The 17463-nt window shown below is 38.2% G+C and overlaps 4 protein-coding genes across 4 annotated transcripts in view; 2 read left to right on the top strand and 2 right to left on the bottom strand.

The window, feature by feature from the left end:
* Positions 1-17463, top strand: part of LOC134854027 (ribosome-releasing factor 2, mitochondrial-like) — a 456739-nt gene that overhangs the window by 317423 nt on the left and 121853 nt on the right. The gene's annotated exons all lie outside the window — the stretch shown is intronic.
* On the bottom strand, positions 1636-3195 carry LOC134854782 (uncharacterized). The gene has a single exon (XM_063871139.1). The coding sequence runs from the start codon at positions 3193-3195 to the stop codon at positions 1636-1638; it is 1560 nt and encodes a 519-aa protein (XP_063727209.1).
* LOC134854783 (DNA-directed RNA polymerase III subunit RPC6-like) lies at positions 3542-7147 on the top strand. Its single transcript, XM_063871140.1, has 6 exons — positions 3542-3601; positions 3866-3997; positions 4874-4928; positions 5271-5397; positions 5644-5790; positions 6783-7147. The coding sequence occupies exons 1-6, from the start codon at positions 3542-3544 to the stop codon at positions 7006-7008; spliced, it is 747 nt and encodes a 248-aa protein (XP_063727210.1). The 3' UTR covers positions 7009-7147.
* Positions 8195-8917, bottom strand: LOC134854784 (zinc finger protein Xfin-like). Its single transcript, XM_063871142.1, has one exon. It carries the CDS (start codon positions 8915-8917, stop codon positions 8195-8197), a length of 723 nt encoding a protein of 240 aa, XP_063727212.1.

The raw sequence follows: 17463 nt of genomic DNA on the forward strand, positions 1-17463 counted from the left end.
TTTTGAAGCACTGAAATTGAAATGATCTATACCTTAAACCAGGGGCAGATTTAGCGGGAGAGGGGGGCGGACGCCTCTCCTCCTCTGTTCTTTTCTGTTTCCCACTTACGCCCCTCGGGGGGCCGCGGGTGGTTCGTTCTGGCACTTCCTCTCATGCTTGGCTAGGTTATTAGCAGTGATCCAGGCTCCGCAGGATCCACACTCTTTCCTCTCCCTGGTCCCCGTGTACCTGTTACCTCCCGTCTCCCTTGCCGCCGTGTTCCCTACCGTTCCACTCCCTCCTCCGCAACTCCTCCTATGACTCGCCATATTACCCCTTGTTACCGTCACCGCGCAGTCCCCACACCTACCCATCTGGTCCCCCTTACAGCTCTTGCTGTGTTTTGTTAAGTTGTGCTTCTCCGCGAAAGTTCTGTTGCATCTATCGCATTTAAACACCCTCTCCTGTATCCTGTGAACTCGTCGTTCATGCTGCACTAGACCTCCTTTCGTTTTACAAATTCGTCCGCATCCCTCCCACCTGCATGTTAAGTTTTCTCCCTGATACCTCGCCTGGCTCCTTCTAGGTTTCTCCCCTCCCCTGTATCTGCACATTTCACTCTCCCATTTCTCTAGCGCTTCTTTTCTCCTTTTCACTGTCGCCTTCCATTTTTTCCGGTCCTGTGTTAAATTTTCTATATTCGTCCAGTCCTCTCCCGCTTCCCTTATGAGTCGCCTCCAGTAATTAACCACGCCTCCATTTAACCTACCCTGTTGTGTTCTCTCGTTTGTCCAGTGCCCTAGTATAACTTTTTTAGTTGTCCTGTTGTTGCTCATCCGAAGGACGTGGCCCATCCTTTCCAACGCCCGCGTCTCTATTTTTGTTCTGATAGATGTTATCCCCAGAACCCTGCGTATCTCGAAACTATTGACCCCCTCTCTTTCCATTCGCAAGAGTGTTAAACCTCTCCCCTCATTCCATATCCACCGGTAGCATTTATCCGCCATGCTCTGCATCTTCGCCATATCAGTCACTGTCCATGCTCTTGCACTGCAGTCAAAGAGCATTGTTGATTCGACCACTGCCTGTACAATAATTGCCTTCGTTCGTTTACTGACCTTTGTTTTCCACAACCATCTTCTTACTTTTGACCACGCCCAGTATCCCCTTTTAATCCTCGCTGCCCTGTCCTGCTTCCTCCCTATTAGCGTCCCTAACATCCTCGTACAATTCGCTGTCTCGCTTCCAAAAGCTATGTATTCCTCTTTTCCGTTGTGACATTTTTCCTCGAACTTCATCATTTCTGCCTTGACCGCGTCTTTGCCGACCGCTAATTCTTCCGTCCAGCCCAGGAGAGTTGGTCGTCTGCGAAAAGGGACTCTTCTAATCGAAAGACTTCCTGGGTGCTGCTCCTTAAGGCCCTCTTTACTTCTATTGGAGGGAGACTATTACCTGGTCCCCACGACCATTCTAGACCGCACTCTTCGCCTATCTCCGCCGCTTTTTCTCTTCGTTTTTTGGCAGCTAACCGCATCGCCTGTGCGTGATACACATTGAAAAGTATCGGAGATGTAGCGCAACCCTCCCGTAGACCTCGTACCGGTAACCATTCCTCGCTTAGTTCCCCTCGACCCTTAACTTTGTATTTCGTTCCTTCATGCAGGTTTTTCAAGACCTCTATCACACCCTCTGTCATTCCTAAGTTTTCCAAAACCATCCACAATAAGGGCCTGTTGACTCGGGGGTATGCTTTTGTTATATCTAACAGTACAGCTCCCGGTCGTCTCCGCCTTCCCCAATACCCTCCTTGTTTCCTCATCTATTCTCAGTATGATTTGCGTTGCGTCACACGTCGATCGTCCTTCTCTGAAACCATTTTGATTCTCACCACATGCCTCTATGTTCTCCGCCCATTTTCTAATCCTACTCGTTAGTATCCTTGCCATTATCCTGCTCAACACCGGGAGTAGGCACACACCCCTGTAGTTGTCTAGTTCATTTCTAGCTCCTTTCTTATGTAGGGGTATGACCCATCCTTCCTTAGCTTTGTCGGCCCAGTTCTCAACCGGTGTGGCTAATTGTTCCATCATGCATTGGTATAGTTCTTTCCGGGTGTCTATACTTAAGGCTTTCACTGCGCTAACACTTACATTGTCTACTCCTGCCGCTCCGTCTTTCATGTTCGCCAGTTCTCGTTCGAATTCCACGAAGGTTATTGCTTCTTCCATCTCTTCCGCTGCTGCCTTTGCCTCTGGAGAGTCCTTAATTTCTGTTGACGATGCCGTTCTCATTATCTCTATGACGTCCCGCTCGTATCTGTCTTCCGAGACTTTCATGAAGTGTCGTCTGAACTCTTCTGGCGAGAAAAATTCTTCTTCTATGTTCTGGAGGTCTTTCCCCCCTAAGTACCTTAGTGTCTTGTACATGCGTCTTATATCCCCTTTCACTTCGGCGTCCTTTGTTTCGTCTACCAGTTTAAGCCACCACTCTTCTTCCCATCTTCTTTTAGCCTTCTTGTACTCTTTCCTGACCTCCTGCCTTTGTATTTTAAAGTTTTCCGTTCGTGTTCGTTCAAAACTCTTCGTAAGTGCCCCGATCCTCCGTTTGAACCCCTGTATTTCTTCTAAATGCGTATCCAGCCATGGACTCAGTGCTTTCTTTTCTTTAAATCCGCACACTTCTGTACCCGCTTCATTAATCAAGTTGATTAGGCGTTCACTTTCCTCACCCGTACCCTGTTGCTCTCTTTTACCGTCTACTGTCGATGCGAATGCTTGCCGGATTGATCCATCTCGAAGAGCTTCCCAGTTTATTTTCCTTTGAGTCTCACTTTTCCTATTTGCCTTCGCCCCCTTCCTTCTCCAGACCTCCATGCATTTCGGCCTGTGGTCCGATTGAGATGTACCCGCTATTACCGTGTTTATACTCTTCACTACCCTGCTCCGGTCTTTTTTCTTCACCATGAATCCGTCAATTTCGTGCCATGTTCTTCTTCCTGGGCACTTCCAGGTTCCCCTCCTGTTGTGCCTAAAGAAGGAGCTAGTCCAGGTTAACCCCTGTTCGTGACACCATTCTAATAGATCCCTCCCCGCCGCGTTGGTCCTACCCAGTCCGAATGGTCCTACCGCGTCATCTTCTTCCCTCTGGGAGGTGTCCCCTACACTGGAGTTGAAGTCGCCTCCTAGTACTAGCTTTTTTGCGCCACATCTGATCATTTCGTTTAGCTCTTCTCTATACGCATCGAAATCCCGTCTATATACATCTTAGGATTTCTGCAAAACGATTCCGTCTAGGGAACGAGACTCTCGCCCCCTGTATGTTCCACGTCCATACCCTTGTTGCTTTACCTTTCCCCTTCGTCTTTGCTTCCCTTTCCCTCTTTTCTGCTCTGGTCTTTTGCACCTTCTCCCTACGTTTCCGTTTTTCTGTTCGTCTTCTTTCCCTTATCTCTCGCTTTCCTCCCTCTCCTTTACACCAGGAGCACCGGTCGCATACAAACTCATCTGAGTATCCCTTGATACTCCGCAAGCTTGTGCATTTCATGTGGACATACCCCTCTTAATGACACCACACGCTTATCTGCCGCCTATCCTTGATTTCCTTCCCACAGATCGGACATACGTAGGTTTCAGGACCTGGGTTTCGTTCCACGTCTCCTGCCCTCACCAAAAGCTGGACCCAGTATGCAGGTTTACCCGGTCCAGCTGCCAAAAACTCGCCAAACATGAGAATGGTGCTCGTCCGAGAACCATTGATCGCCTTTGTTTTCCCACTGGAGTCGGCTGGTCCCCGTGGTGTTTGATAGGAGGGGGGTGTCCGACTTCTTTGCCTTGGCTGGGTAAGTCGTTCCTTCCCACACTCCCCTGGTGTACGTTTTGTTTGCAGCGCTTTTCCCCACTCGAAGGGAGTACACCTCGAAAAGCCCTCCTCCTATTGAAAGCCCTCCTCCTCCTCCTCCTCCTCCTCCTCCCCAAACTCAGGGTTCCACCAACTGCCGACCCAAAGGGTTCCACCAAGGTGAGACATCTCTTGTGTCGATGCTGTAAAAACGGACAAAGAGTATTCGGGGGATTGAAAGTTCGTTTTCTTGTTTTCTGAAATTTTCGGAACTTGAAATTTGAAAGCGGCCCTTTGTACTATTTTGAGATACCAATTTTTGGTGAATGAGCCTAAAATTTTTCTAAAAGCGCTTTTGGTGCCAATATATATTTCAGGTGGAGCGCGCGCTGAAAAAACGCGATTTTTTGGTCAATATTTTCCAAAATGTGCCTAAAATTTTTCCATAAAAAACTTTTGGCCTGTTTTTTTTCGAAAATTTGCCAGTGGCGCACGAAAATCTGGTCAAAACAAGGTTTTTTTGTGCTTTGGGGAGCGCGCAAAATGGAAAATCAATTCGATCGACCTAAAAAAAAAACGTCGACAAAAATTTTCAAAATCCGCCCGTCTAGAAAATCCTGGATATGCCCCTGCTTTGAACCTAGTATAGTTATTTTTTTGAGCTTTTTGAACTATAAGTTAACAAAAAATTAAAATAAAATTTTAGTTGAAAAATAAGTTTACTCCGTTCAGGCAAAAACTTTACTCCTTTCAAGCAAAAAGTATAGGAGCCAAATCGTTGCCTAAAAGTATTTAAGCCAAATCGTTAGCCGCAACTTAAAGGACCTGGGTAATATCGAGTGCGTTTTCGGAGTGCGTAATATCAAAGGAGAAAACCACTGTCACTATCGCAGACGAGGTTGACAGTGATGTTAAGTTGTATATCTTGTCATGAAAAGACAGCGTTTGCCAAAACTACCCGTCAAAGGTTATCAGGAAAACGAAGCTTAAAACTCAGTCTGAATATTGGGCCTTGATCTTTATTGCAGTTTTGAGCTTGATGTTTCCTGTCTTCAGGTCAACAAAGTCATCAAGGTGCTGGAAGCGCAGAGTCTCATCAAGGAGGTCAAAGGTTTGGAAAGAAATTGATTGTGAATCTCTCTAAAGTGATCAAGGCTTTGGGTACGAACTGAAACGCTTTTTTAAATATTCATAAGGCATGCAATTGAGTGTACCATGATTGTTTTTCTGAATTAAATTGTTAGGGAGTATAGACTTTCAGCCAATGGTTTTTACTAAGCACTGACAATAAATTCGAATTGATTTTGGGTGACATGAACTATTTTATGTCCAAGAGTTATTTTGCATAGAATTATTAATGTCCAAAATTATCTAGAAAACGGGAGACGGTATTTGAAAAAGCTTGCATCAAAATGGTTTGCTGAATGGCATGGCATGGCTTTGTAATTTGCAGGAGCTTCCGGACGCAAGAAGATGTACATCCTGTATGACCTTGAACTTGACCTGAACCAGTGCAGAAGTCCATGGGTGAATTTAGAGGGCGAGGCCGAGGTGGAGTTCATTCGAATAGTGCTGGACTAGTGCGAACGCTGTCTGCAAGAAAGGTCGACAGAGATCGTCAAATATGAAAACAAATAATAAATCCGCTTGCTAGGTCAAATTGCAAATAGTGAACAGAATTAAAAACAATATTGGATGAACCATGAAAAATCTACTTAAATTTTTTTCATATTTTAAAAAGACGGACGAATTTTCTTATAAATCCGCATAAGATCATTGAAATATTATATAAATTGGGTGAAACTTGTCGACTTTTGAAGGTAAGATCAAGCGAAAGAAAAATATCCTGACGATTCAATAACGCGACACCACGCATGTTTTGTTTCCATTGCCGAAATAGCCAGTCTGATCAAAGGACTGAACGTTAGCAAAGTGGACCTGAAGCCGCAGGATATAGAAGCTCTGATGGATCTGTGAGTGAACAATTTTTGAAATAATTTTGTCGTTTGCAATGATTTCATATCGAACTAGTTCCTAATCAACTTGCCAGTTCCCGCAATCCTCCTCATCAGAAATCATTTTTTTTCACATGTTGCATCAGCTTTAAATGTCGATAGTTTCGACATAGGAAGTCCCAGGCTGATGGTCGGACTGAAATTTAAATTTACTAAGATCGTCCGGGTTTTTCGTGGGTCGCAAATTGGACTTTCAACTTCTATGAACTCCTCCGAATGCTATTTTAAGCACTCTCTTTTTGTGTGATTCCATAGAAACGCTCCGGCCAAACTATCAATTTACAAAAAAAAAATTGCGAAAGTGTAAATGAAGTCACTATATTCCAAACAGTTATTATGCTTTGAAAACTGCCACTGCAAAAATGCATTTTGATTTCGCCTTCGCAAATTGAGTTAATAATCTACGAAGGGGTATTGAAAGTTGATCAGCAAAGTTTTTGACAGACTTTTTCTGCCCTTTTGAAGATATTGACGTTGATGAGTTAAAATGTTAAAGTATGTTTTTCTGAGCTGAAATTTAAAAAAAGTTTTTTTTTTGTAAAATTTTTAAGATTTAAAAATAAGTAAATTGTCAATTTGCTGAATCCATTTGGGTAAATTACTAAATTTTTAATTTTTTGGTATGTTTTATTTATGGTTTTTTCAGAAGATAAGGGACAAGAACCCTATATCACTAATTTTTTGAGCTAAAGAGCTGAAACAGTTTGAACAAATGTAAAAAAAATTACCTGTCAAGTATATGAGCGTCAGATGCGCCTAAGCACAATTTTAGAAGCCGTCATCCAAAAATTTATGGTAAAAGATTCTCGCTTTGAGCTATCAATGGTCGAAGCATTGAGAAAAAGGGGGGGGGGGTCATCCCGCATTATTCTAAATCTGCCCATGAAGTGAACTCCTACAATTTTTCCCTATGACAACATTTAACAATTTGACCGGCTAGTTTTGTTTAGTCTGGTGTACGATAGCAAAGCGGAAAAGAACGTGAAAGGGTCTACCGAATTGGAGCACTCGACCTCGTACAAATTGATCCCATCGTTGCTCCCCCCTTCGGGATTAGTGTGTACACCCTGTGGAATTTGTCCGGTGAAAAAAGACTGCTCCCCAATCGGAGATATCACGCCGGTTACTTGTGAATACTTCAACGACTATTGGCTGCCAAATCAAACTGGCTTCTAGCGTGATCAGTTGTCCTAAACAAAGCCAGATCCAGCAAAAACAAATATTTTGAAACATTCTGTTGTTCTCTGTTTGGAGATGGACTTGAGTTTATTTTAATTTACGACTGTCTTTACTTTGTAATTCACAGTGATGAATAGTTGTTGAAACAATTCGCTGCTTTGGATTGATTCAAGCAGGTAAATGGATAAAACAAAGCGAATATTATGATAGTTTTTTTGCCAAAAAATTTATGACAGAAGTAGAAGAAATTGTTTGAAAATTTAACTCATATTACTTGAGTTCATTGCGAAGCTGGTTGGTAATTGTTAATTTTTTGGAATGATACCAGTGAAATTTGTTGAAGTTGAGATAGCAAAAATTATATATTGTTGCTTCACTTTTTTTGTCTAATTATTAGCAAATCAGCGAACCTCTGACACATTCGATATATCAAAGATTGCAGCTTTTCCACTAAGGTGAGACATCTCTGTCGATGCTTAAAAAACGGACATAAAGAGTACTCGGGGGGTTGAAAGTTCGTTTTGTTGTTTTCTGAACTTTTCGGAACTGCTTTTCATCAGCTCAATTGGCGTCTTTCCAAGTGTTGTCGGCAGAGGTCTTACTTTGTATATTTTATTTCAATGCTCATCAGGCATTGAGTAGCTTTAGTTGCATTTTCTGTCACAATTTTTGATTGCACGTATCGCCAGTGTGTTTGCATTTATCGCGGAAGATGCAAAACTCCACTTAATAACTTTATCAAAAACTTTACTTGCTAAAAAAGTTTCTCTCGAATATGGCTCATGGTAGTTAATACTCTTATGTTTAGGTTATGTGACTAAACATGGAGTTAATTTTAAATCAGTTTCCTCGTTATTGATTAATTTTATTTTTGATATAATACCAATATACCATCGTGTGCAAGTTTGGTCTAATTTTTTTTGAATTTGGTCACATCATAGAAAATGGCAAAAAAAAATAAAATTGGAACTTGTAACAATTTTTCGGCAATTCACTTTTTTTTCGGCAATCAAGCTTTTTTCTGACTGATCTAAATTATTTTTTTTGAAGTAAAGCCATATCCAAATCAGCGTTACTGAAACTTTTTTAAAGCACTGAAATTGAAATGATCAATACCTTAAACCAGGGGCAGATTTAGCGGGAGAGGGGGGGCGGACGCCTCTTCTTCTTCTTCTTTTGTCATTTACGCCCCGTGAGGGGGCCTTGATTCCCAGTTTCCAGGACATGTGATCCTGTGTCTTGAAATGTTGTTTTTTGTCACCCAAGTACCGCATTCTTCGCATTGGATTCTGGCTCTCGTTCCGGCGAATCGTCCTGTGATAATGGTGTTGGTTACTTCTGGGGCTGTCGGGTGCTCTCCTCGACAGGTCCTCCGGTGTCTTGCCATGTTGCTCAACGACAGGGACTTCTGACACTTCGGACAGAACCCACCCTGACCTCCTTGGCACGCCTTGAAGTGGTTCGTCAGAGCAGCCTGGTCCGAAAAACTGTCGTTGCACTTTGGACACTTGTAGTCCACTGACTCCCTTCTGTGTGCTTTTCTCTCGTGATTCGTCCGTCCTCCTTTTGATGCGCACTTCTTGTCGCATCCGTCCCAGCGGCAAGGCCAACCGCTGTCACTTATTCTCTCTCGATTCCATTGTGAGCGGGCCGGTTTTTCCGATCCTCTGTGCCAGTTGCACATTTGCGTCTCCCAGTTTTTGAGGAACGTCCTGCGATCTGTAACGGTCTTCTTCCATCGTTTCCGGTCATTGGTGAGGTTCTCGCTGTTGTCGTCTTCATGTCCCGCTTCTTTCAGCAGTCTGCGCCAGTACTGGATGGTGTTGCCTCGCGAGTTCCCACTGCGTGTCCTCTCCATGTCCCAGGATCCGAGGACGGCTTTCTTCACAATCCTCTCATCCGACATTAGAGAGGATTTTTAAAGCACTGAAATTGAAATGATCAATACCTTAAACCAGGGGCAGATTTAGCGGGAGAGGGGGGGCGGACGCCTCTCCTCCTCCTCCTCCTCCTCCCCAACCTCAGGGTTCCACCAACTGCCGACCCAAAGGGTTCCACCAAGGTGAGACATCTCTTGTGTCGATGCTGTAAAAACGGACAAAGAGTATTCGGGGGATTGAAAGTTCGTTTTCTTGTTTTCTGAAATTTTCGGAACTTGAAATTTGAAAGTGTCCCTTTGTACTATTTTGAGATACCAATTTTTGGTGAATGAGCCTAAAATTTTTCTAAAAGCGCTTTTGGTGCCAATATATATTTCAGGTGGAGCGCGCGCTGAAAAAACGCGATTTTTTGGTCAATAATTTCCAAAATGTGCCTAAAATTTTTCCATAAAAAAACTTTTGGACTGTTTTTTTTCGAAAATTTGCCAGTGGCGCACGAAAATCTGGTCAAAACAAGGTTTTTTTTGTGCTTTGGGGAGCGCGCAAAATGGAAAATCAATTCGATCGACCTAAAAAAAAACGTCGAAAAAAATTTTCAAAATCCGCCCGTCTAGAAAATCCTAGATATGCCCCTGCTTTGAACCTAGTATAGTTATTTTTTTGAGCTTTTTGAACTATAAGTTAACAAAAAATTAAAATAAAATTTTAGTTGAAAAATAAGTTTACTCCGTTCAGGCAAAAACTTTACTCCTTTCAAGCAAAAAGTATAGGAGCCAAATCGTTGCCTAAAAGTATTTTAGCCAAATCGTTAGCCGCAACTTAAAGGACCTGGGTAAAAAAACTTCGAACTATCTAAACTAAAAAATTGAAACGAGCTCTTTTCTGCGCTATATTTAAATATACGTGTAATCTTGAAAATCATATCAATGATTTCGATTGAACGTTACAAAAATGTTGAAAATTTGTTGAACTTCATTCTGTTAAATTTTTTCTCACACGCATATAAATTTCAAAATGACAAATCTTGTTACACTAATCGCAAAATTTTGCTTATTGAGCTTGCTTCATTTCAGTTTTCAATTAATTTTTGAGCCGGATTAACTTGCTACTTATGCTAGTCTTTGTAAAACTTGGAAAATCCGCCCCTCTTATCTATCTCAAGACTTCATAACTTCACAAAATATAGACACAATTGAAAATTTCAAAAAAGGTTTTTCTCGACAGGAGAAAACTAATCCGAAGAACAAAAGATCCCCAAGTAAGAAAGTATTTCTTTAACTTTCCTAAAAGAAGGATCTAAAGTCAAATTTCGGAAGCATTTCGGAATCTAAAGTCAAATTTCTGAATAAAAAAGTAATACCGTGAAAAAGCGTATTTCTTCAACTTTCCTAAAAGAAGAATCAAAAATCAAATTTTGGAAGCATAATGCTGAATAATAAAATAATACTGTGAAAAAGCGTCCTCGCAAAAACGGGCTGACGCTTGCCTTAAATCAATTAGTAATTAATTTTTGCTAACAATCAATATTTTGTATGACAAAAAGAAGAAAACACTGTCCGGAAAACTATATCATGGAGTCCAGGTAAAGAGGAGCTCAAATTTGTTTCTTTTATTTATTTATTCGCTTCTTATTTATTCGCTTTTATTTATTTATTCAATCGCAACTTGAGCCGAACTGTAAATTTTTAATAATAAAAAGATAAAGTACTCTTTTCAGATAAAGTACTGACTACAATTCACTCATTAAAGTCACTTTTTTGCTTGTTTTCCAATTTGATGATTAAAAATTGGCTTTGATTTCAACACATTTAAAGAATTACGAGAAGTACCTATTTAATTCTTTGTAGTTCAGTCCATTTAAAAAAAAAACATTTTTTAAATTGTAATTCATTGTATCTCAAGTAAACTCTTGAAATAAATAAATTGACTTTTTTGCAGGTAACCGTTTTCATTTTGACATCATTTTCCGATAATGTGTTGATGCCATGAAATTTATTTGGAAGGAAACTTGGTGGAAGGAAAATTTCAAAGGAAATCACTTTAAAAACACTCAGTCTTTCTCAAAACAAAACAAAAATTTGTCAGACGTGCTTTTCAGACTGTCGGACAATCTTTCCAAGTCTGTCGGACAAATTGGATTATAGAAAAAAGTTTGTCCGAAAGGGAAAAATGGCCACATCAGAGTGATTTTTTAAATAAGCAAAAGCATTTGCCTCATTTAGTTTCTAACAGATTGTTTCAGTCATAGATTACGACGACTAATAGATAATCTTGATCTATCAGAAATTCTTCATTTTTTTATTTACACTGCGATAACAAGATATTTTTGAACAAAAACTTGAAATCGAGCCAAGGCTTGACTATAAAAAGTTGAGTCATGGAGAAATTGCGCCTAAACTGAGAGTGTTACAGGTCCTAAAAAGAAATATATTGCCGCCTTATCAACTTTCAACACAAAAAATAAGATCAGAAAATATCTCTGTGTTGTCGTGAAAGAGTTATCGATTGGAATTTGAATATCGATAGGAACATTCGGATTTAAAAAAAGCAGCGTAATATAGATACAATCAGAACACTTATGAAAATGAAGGTGAAAATTTTGAAAATGAACGAAGACAAAAATTAAAATAGCAACAAAGGGTAAGAACTGCAAATGTTGCTGAGCATAATTTTTCCGCGAATGTCGAACTTGAAGAAAATGGATTCGACGGTTGTTTCGAATCCCGGATGTTTCATGAGGTTTTTGAAGATATATTTTGTAGTCGAAATGCCCGGCGTTCAAACATTTTGTTGTTCAAATCTAGCGGCTGAAAAAGGAAGTAGTGACCCAACAGCTTTTTCAATTTCTGCTTTCGTTTTTATTTTTCGGAGGCAGTACTTTATAATTCTTTAGTTTCTTAATATTAAGACTGACGTTTCTCAGCACTCTAACTATCTCAGGGAATTTAGAACGAACCAGCGCCATCAAAGATTATTTTACTACTTTAGTCGACAAAACTTAATCTGTATACCTTCTCAAAATCCAATTTTTCAGGATTTTTGAAAGCGTTTTAGTTTGATGTATTTTACTTGGATTTACAACGTTCCATTTGGTCTTTACTTGGATTTTAAAATCGATAACAAATTATCTCAGCTGACATCCATGTAATTAAAACACACTTTTCATTCACGAATTGTCTTTGTATCGTGAACAAAAGTTTTAGCATTAATTTTGATTTCAATGCACTCATTAAAAATTTCTGATAGAAAATTCAGTGGAAAACTTGATCATTCAGAAATAAAAGGCTGATCTTTTCAATAAGAAAACTCTTTTTAAGATGAAATATCAAGCAAATATTCTATTAACAACTCAACTAATTCCTAATTCTCACACCTTGCTAGGAAAAAACACAAGCGGCGCTACTTAAGAAAAGACTTAAGCGGCGCGATTTAAGATAAGACTGGCGGCGCGACTTAAGAAAAGACTTAAGCGGCGCGACTTAAGAAAAGACTGACGGCGCGACTTAAGAGAAGACCGAAGCCGCGATTTAAGAAAAAACTTAAGCGGTGCGACTTAACATAAGACCGACGGCGCGACTTGAGAAAAAAACTTAAGCGGCGCGACTTAAGATAAGACCGACGGCGCGACTTAAGAAAAAACGTTTGGTATTGTGCTCAGTCGCGCATGTCGTGGCGGTTTATTCTCGGTCGCGATGGTCTGAAATTGAAAAATTTCAGTCGCGCCGGTCGCGCCATTACCTTAGGCTCGACCTAATGTATCAATATATAAAAATTTTCTAACTGCGCATGAACCAAAACGTATTTCTAGTTTTCACAACCAGTCTCAATTTTTTTTTCACACACACAAGAGGCAATATCATCTGATGCACCCTATTCAAAACGATTAAATCAACTGCAAAAAGTTGGAACAACTTACAAAACAACATAGGACTTTCAAACGCTTTTTTGCAAAACAAGCGTTAAGGTAGATAAAATAAGGAATCGACAGCCCACTGAAAAAACTATCAATGTCCAAAAAAAGAACAAAAACAATTTTTAGAGAAATAAAATTGAATACAATGCAATATTGGCTGTTACATCAAGCGAGAAACTTTATTATAGGTTTGATGAAATCAACAAAACAAAATCCGTCACCATGGTCGCTTTAACACAGATAGAACTCAGGAAATAACACTTAAATAAACCGTGAACTAATTTTAAAACTATTATTTTCAATTGTACATCTCTTTTTACAGTTCACATTGCATAATTTGCCTATACAAACTTCATAATAATTTTCAAGAAAATTTCGAAAAAAGAAGTGTTGTTAGAAACAAAAAAGAGTTAGATTCTAGGGATGCTAATTTTCAAGGGTACCTACTCAAAAAAAAAATTGATTTGGACAAACAAATCATCCCGTAAAGCTACCTGCAGTTTTCACATAAATACGCCTAAATGCGATGAAAAAAATGCTTGAGAAAAACTAGAATTGAAATTTCATAGACAAATGAACGAATGTTTGAATTAGATTTAAAAATATCAATTTCTAGATGATTTAGTGGCGAAGTGTTGAGTTTTTGAAACAAAGACAAATGTTACCAAAAAGGCGCAACAGAAATTTCACCCACACAAAGTGTTTAGTGACAAAGTGTTGAGGTTTGGAAAGAAAAACAAATGTTAACGAAAACGCGCAACAGAAGTTTCACCTACGAAACGTCAATAATATAAAATCGCAATTTGCCGCTAGGAATTTGGGTAATTCGGGAACAATTGACAAAGTCATAGAAGCTGATGTTTGAGTGCCAATTTTTCGAGGTCAAGAAGAGAAAAGTCTCTTTTCGTTTGACTGAAACGTCTCATGGTCGGAAAGTTTCTGGATTAAAATTATACTAATGGCACATAATGCGTTTTGGAAACCAAAATCAACAACGACTAATTGACCCGCTGTTTTTAACGGATGGGTTAAATCATTTAACGGAAATAGTTCGAAAACATCCATTTTGGTCGGGCCAAAATAATGACCAGATCTACTAGAAAAACTTTGAAATTCAGATTTAAGAAAACATCAGATCAAGACTAAGCAAAAAAGAATTGACCAATAGAACTACTTGGAAAATCTAGAATTATCATGAAATTTTGAGCATTCCAAAACTAATGATGAAAATGGATGGAGTTTAATCAGACTCCTCTCATGCTATCAGGTTTTAAATAAAGGCAATAAGGTAGCAATGATAGCCTGTTACTGTGCAAGCCGGTTACTGTGCAATAGTCGGTTACCACAGTCTAAAAAATACAAAGATGTTTTCTGACCGTGTTTTCTGACGAATAATTTTTTTGAAATTAATGTCGTTTTTTTCTGCATGTTGTGATAAAAGCAAAAATAGAACCTAGGCATATTTGAAAGTCATAATAAATTAGGTCAATTGGAAAACAGTTTTTGCAGGGAAATGACTAAAAAATTTAAAAAAAAACAATTCTTTGATTCACGAAATTGCGCTAAAAACTCCAACAATTACCTTTACAAGAGTAAAACAAAATTCTAACGTCTGAAATTAGGCTTAATCAAGCTATTGCGAATATTAATTACCTTACCGATTAGATAGAAATTAGACGAAAAAACCAATTTTTCTCGACACTGTGAAAACGTTTCTGAAATTTTAAAAAGTCGTTCAAATCACGACTGAAAGGGCTTCAATATATGATATATCACTAAACGATAAAAATTTTTTCCGGATATACTGTTGCTTTAAATCAGTAAGCCTTGAAAATACGTAAATTGTCAGGAAATTGTGAAAAAATAGCTTAAATCAGATAATGTCAGTTTTTTCATTTTTAAAAATGGGCATACAAGGAAAATGTTGTTTTGACTTTGCAAATCAACAGCTGATAGTTTTTACTTCTGATTAAAAAAAAACTTTCAACCAGCTCTACAGCCACAGAAAAAAATTCAGAAAAAATCTGGGAAAAAACTTGATGCGCAAGGAATCGAATTTAGCCACTGAATCTTTGCGTTTTCAGTCAACTGAAAACTCGGAACGCGTTACGTCAGCACTTATAAATACAATAATTTCATTAGCTTAATGCAATATTTTCAACACAATGGTTCAAGTACCTCCTCCTAATTTTTTTTCGTTTTTTTAGTCAATTTTCTTCAAAAACTGTTTTCCAATCGACCTATTTTACATTGACTTTCAATCATGCCTGTGTTCTATTTTTTCGTTCAGAAATTTTCATCAAAACATACAGAAAAAAAAGACAGCAATTTGAGAAACCAATTCTTATATCTTTCTTACTTTCCTGCCTTTAAATAATTTGATGTTTAGCAAAAAAAAACCTGATAGCAGGAGAGGAGTCTGAAGAATTTCCATACATTTTCATCATTCGTTTTGGGGCGCCCAAAAAATCACGATAATTCTAGCTTTTTTAAATAGTTCTATTGCCAATACATTTTTGCTAAGTCGCGAGCTAATGTTTTTTTTTAACCTGAAACTTAAATTTTTTCTTGTAGATCAGGTAGTTTTTTGGCTCGGCCAAAATGAATTCATTCGAGCTATTTCCGTTGCATGATTTAACCAATCCGTTAAAAACAGTGTGTATTTTGGTCGTTGTTGAATTTGAGGTCCAAACCGCATAATGTGCTATTAGTAGAATTATTAATCCAGAAAAACTCAAACCAAGAGAAGCTGCAGTCAAACAAAAAGAGGATTTTCTCTTCTTGACCTCAAATAATTGGCACCCAAATTCAGCTAAAACTTTGTCAATTGTTTTGGAATTACCAATTTTCTTAGCAGCAAATTGCGATTTGATAATCTTTTTAAGGCGAAAATATTGTTGCGCGTTTTCATTAACATTTGTTGTTGTTTCCAAAACTCAACACTTTGCCCTTAAATTATCTACAAAATGATATTTTTGATCTAATTCAAACAATCGTTCACCTGTTTATGATATTTCAATTCTAGTTTTGCGCAAGCATAGTTTCTTATCGCTTTTAGGCGTATTTATGTGTATACTCTACGTAGCTTTACGGCAAAATTGCATGTGTCCAAAGCAATCCGTAGCATCCGTAAAAAATTAGCATCCGTAGAATTTAACTCGTTGTTGTTTCTAACAAGACTTCTTTTTTCGAAACCTTCATGAAAATTTATTTGATGTTTATTTCAGCAAATTGTGCAGCATTAATTATAAGAAGAGCTGCACTATTGAAAGTAACAATTTTGAATTTGTTTTATGTTTTTTAGTGTGTTTTTTGAAATCTGTTTTACATCTCTATCAAAATAAGAACAACTGAGAGATTTGTGTTAGTTGAGTTTATCAATCAATTTCCTCTATCCAAAAATTTTACAAAAATTTAAAAAATGCAAGGAAACTTGTCCCTGATCTTTGCATTTCTTATATCTCCGATTTTTAGTAACCATTTTGGAAATAATTACCCTATTACTGTCTAAAAATTGTCCCAATTTTCTAACTGATTCCGAAGTTTTGCTAAACATGTTGTGACTAAGACAAATTGAAAAACCCCAAAGGTTTAAGGCTGACAATTTGTGCATTTAGGTTTCTAAATTAGTCGATAATTCCTACAAAATTGTTCCGGCAAATGGTGAAAAATTAAATCATACTTGTGTGTTGATATGTTGAATAAAACAACAACAAAACGATCGTTTTATCTCATCAAAAGGTGGCAATTTTGGGAGTTTTGCAACTATGATGATTCTGTTGCAAACTGTTTTTCTCCTGAATTCTATCTGTGTTAAAGCATTTCTAGCGACGGATTTCATTCTACCGCTTGCATCAAACCTATTATAAATTTTTTTGTTTGATACAACAGCCAACATTACATCGTCTATTCAATTTTATTTCCTTGAGAAGAGTTTTTGATCTTTTTTTTGCACAGTGATAGTATACTCAGTGAGCTGTATGACTTTTTTATCTGACTTGTCGCTTATTTTGCCAAAGAGCGTTTGTGTGTCGTAATTTGTCTTGTAAGCTCTTCCAACATATTGCTTAAATGTTTGAATTAGATCAAAAAATATCAATTTGTATATGGTTTAATGGCAAAGTGTTGAGGTTTGGAAAGAAAAACATATGTTAACGAAAACGCGCAACAGAAGTTTCACCTACGAAACGTCAATATTATAAAATCGCAATTTGCCGCTAGGAATTTGGGTAATTCGGGAACAATTGACAAAGTCTTGAAAGATGACGTTTGAGTGCCAATTTTTCGAGATCAAGAAGAAAAAAGTCTCTTTTTGTGTGACTGAAACTTCTCTTGGTTGAACAGTTTCTGGATCAAAATTAAACTAATGGCACAAAATCTTATAACAGAAACAGTTTGAAAGGATCCATTTTGGTCGGGCCGAAAAAACGACCAGATCTACTAAAAAAACTTTAAAATTCAGATTATAAAAAAACCCCGAGATTCAGCAAAAGTGTATTGCCACTTAGAACTTTTTGAATAACATAGAATTCTCATCAAATATTGAGCGTTTCAAAACATTATGAAAATTTAAGGAATTTCTTCAGACTCCCATCATGCTATCAAGTTTTCTATCTACACATCAGAATAAAAAAAATCAGGAAGGTAACAGAGAGAGCC

Source organism: Symsagittifera roscoffensis, chromosome 9 (genome assembly GCF_963678635.1).
Source record: "Symsagittifera roscoffensis chromosome 9, txSymRosc1.1, whole genome shotgun sequence".
NCBI lineage: Eukaryota > Metazoa > Xenacoelomorpha > Acoela > Convolutidae > Symsagittifera > Symsagittifera roscoffensis.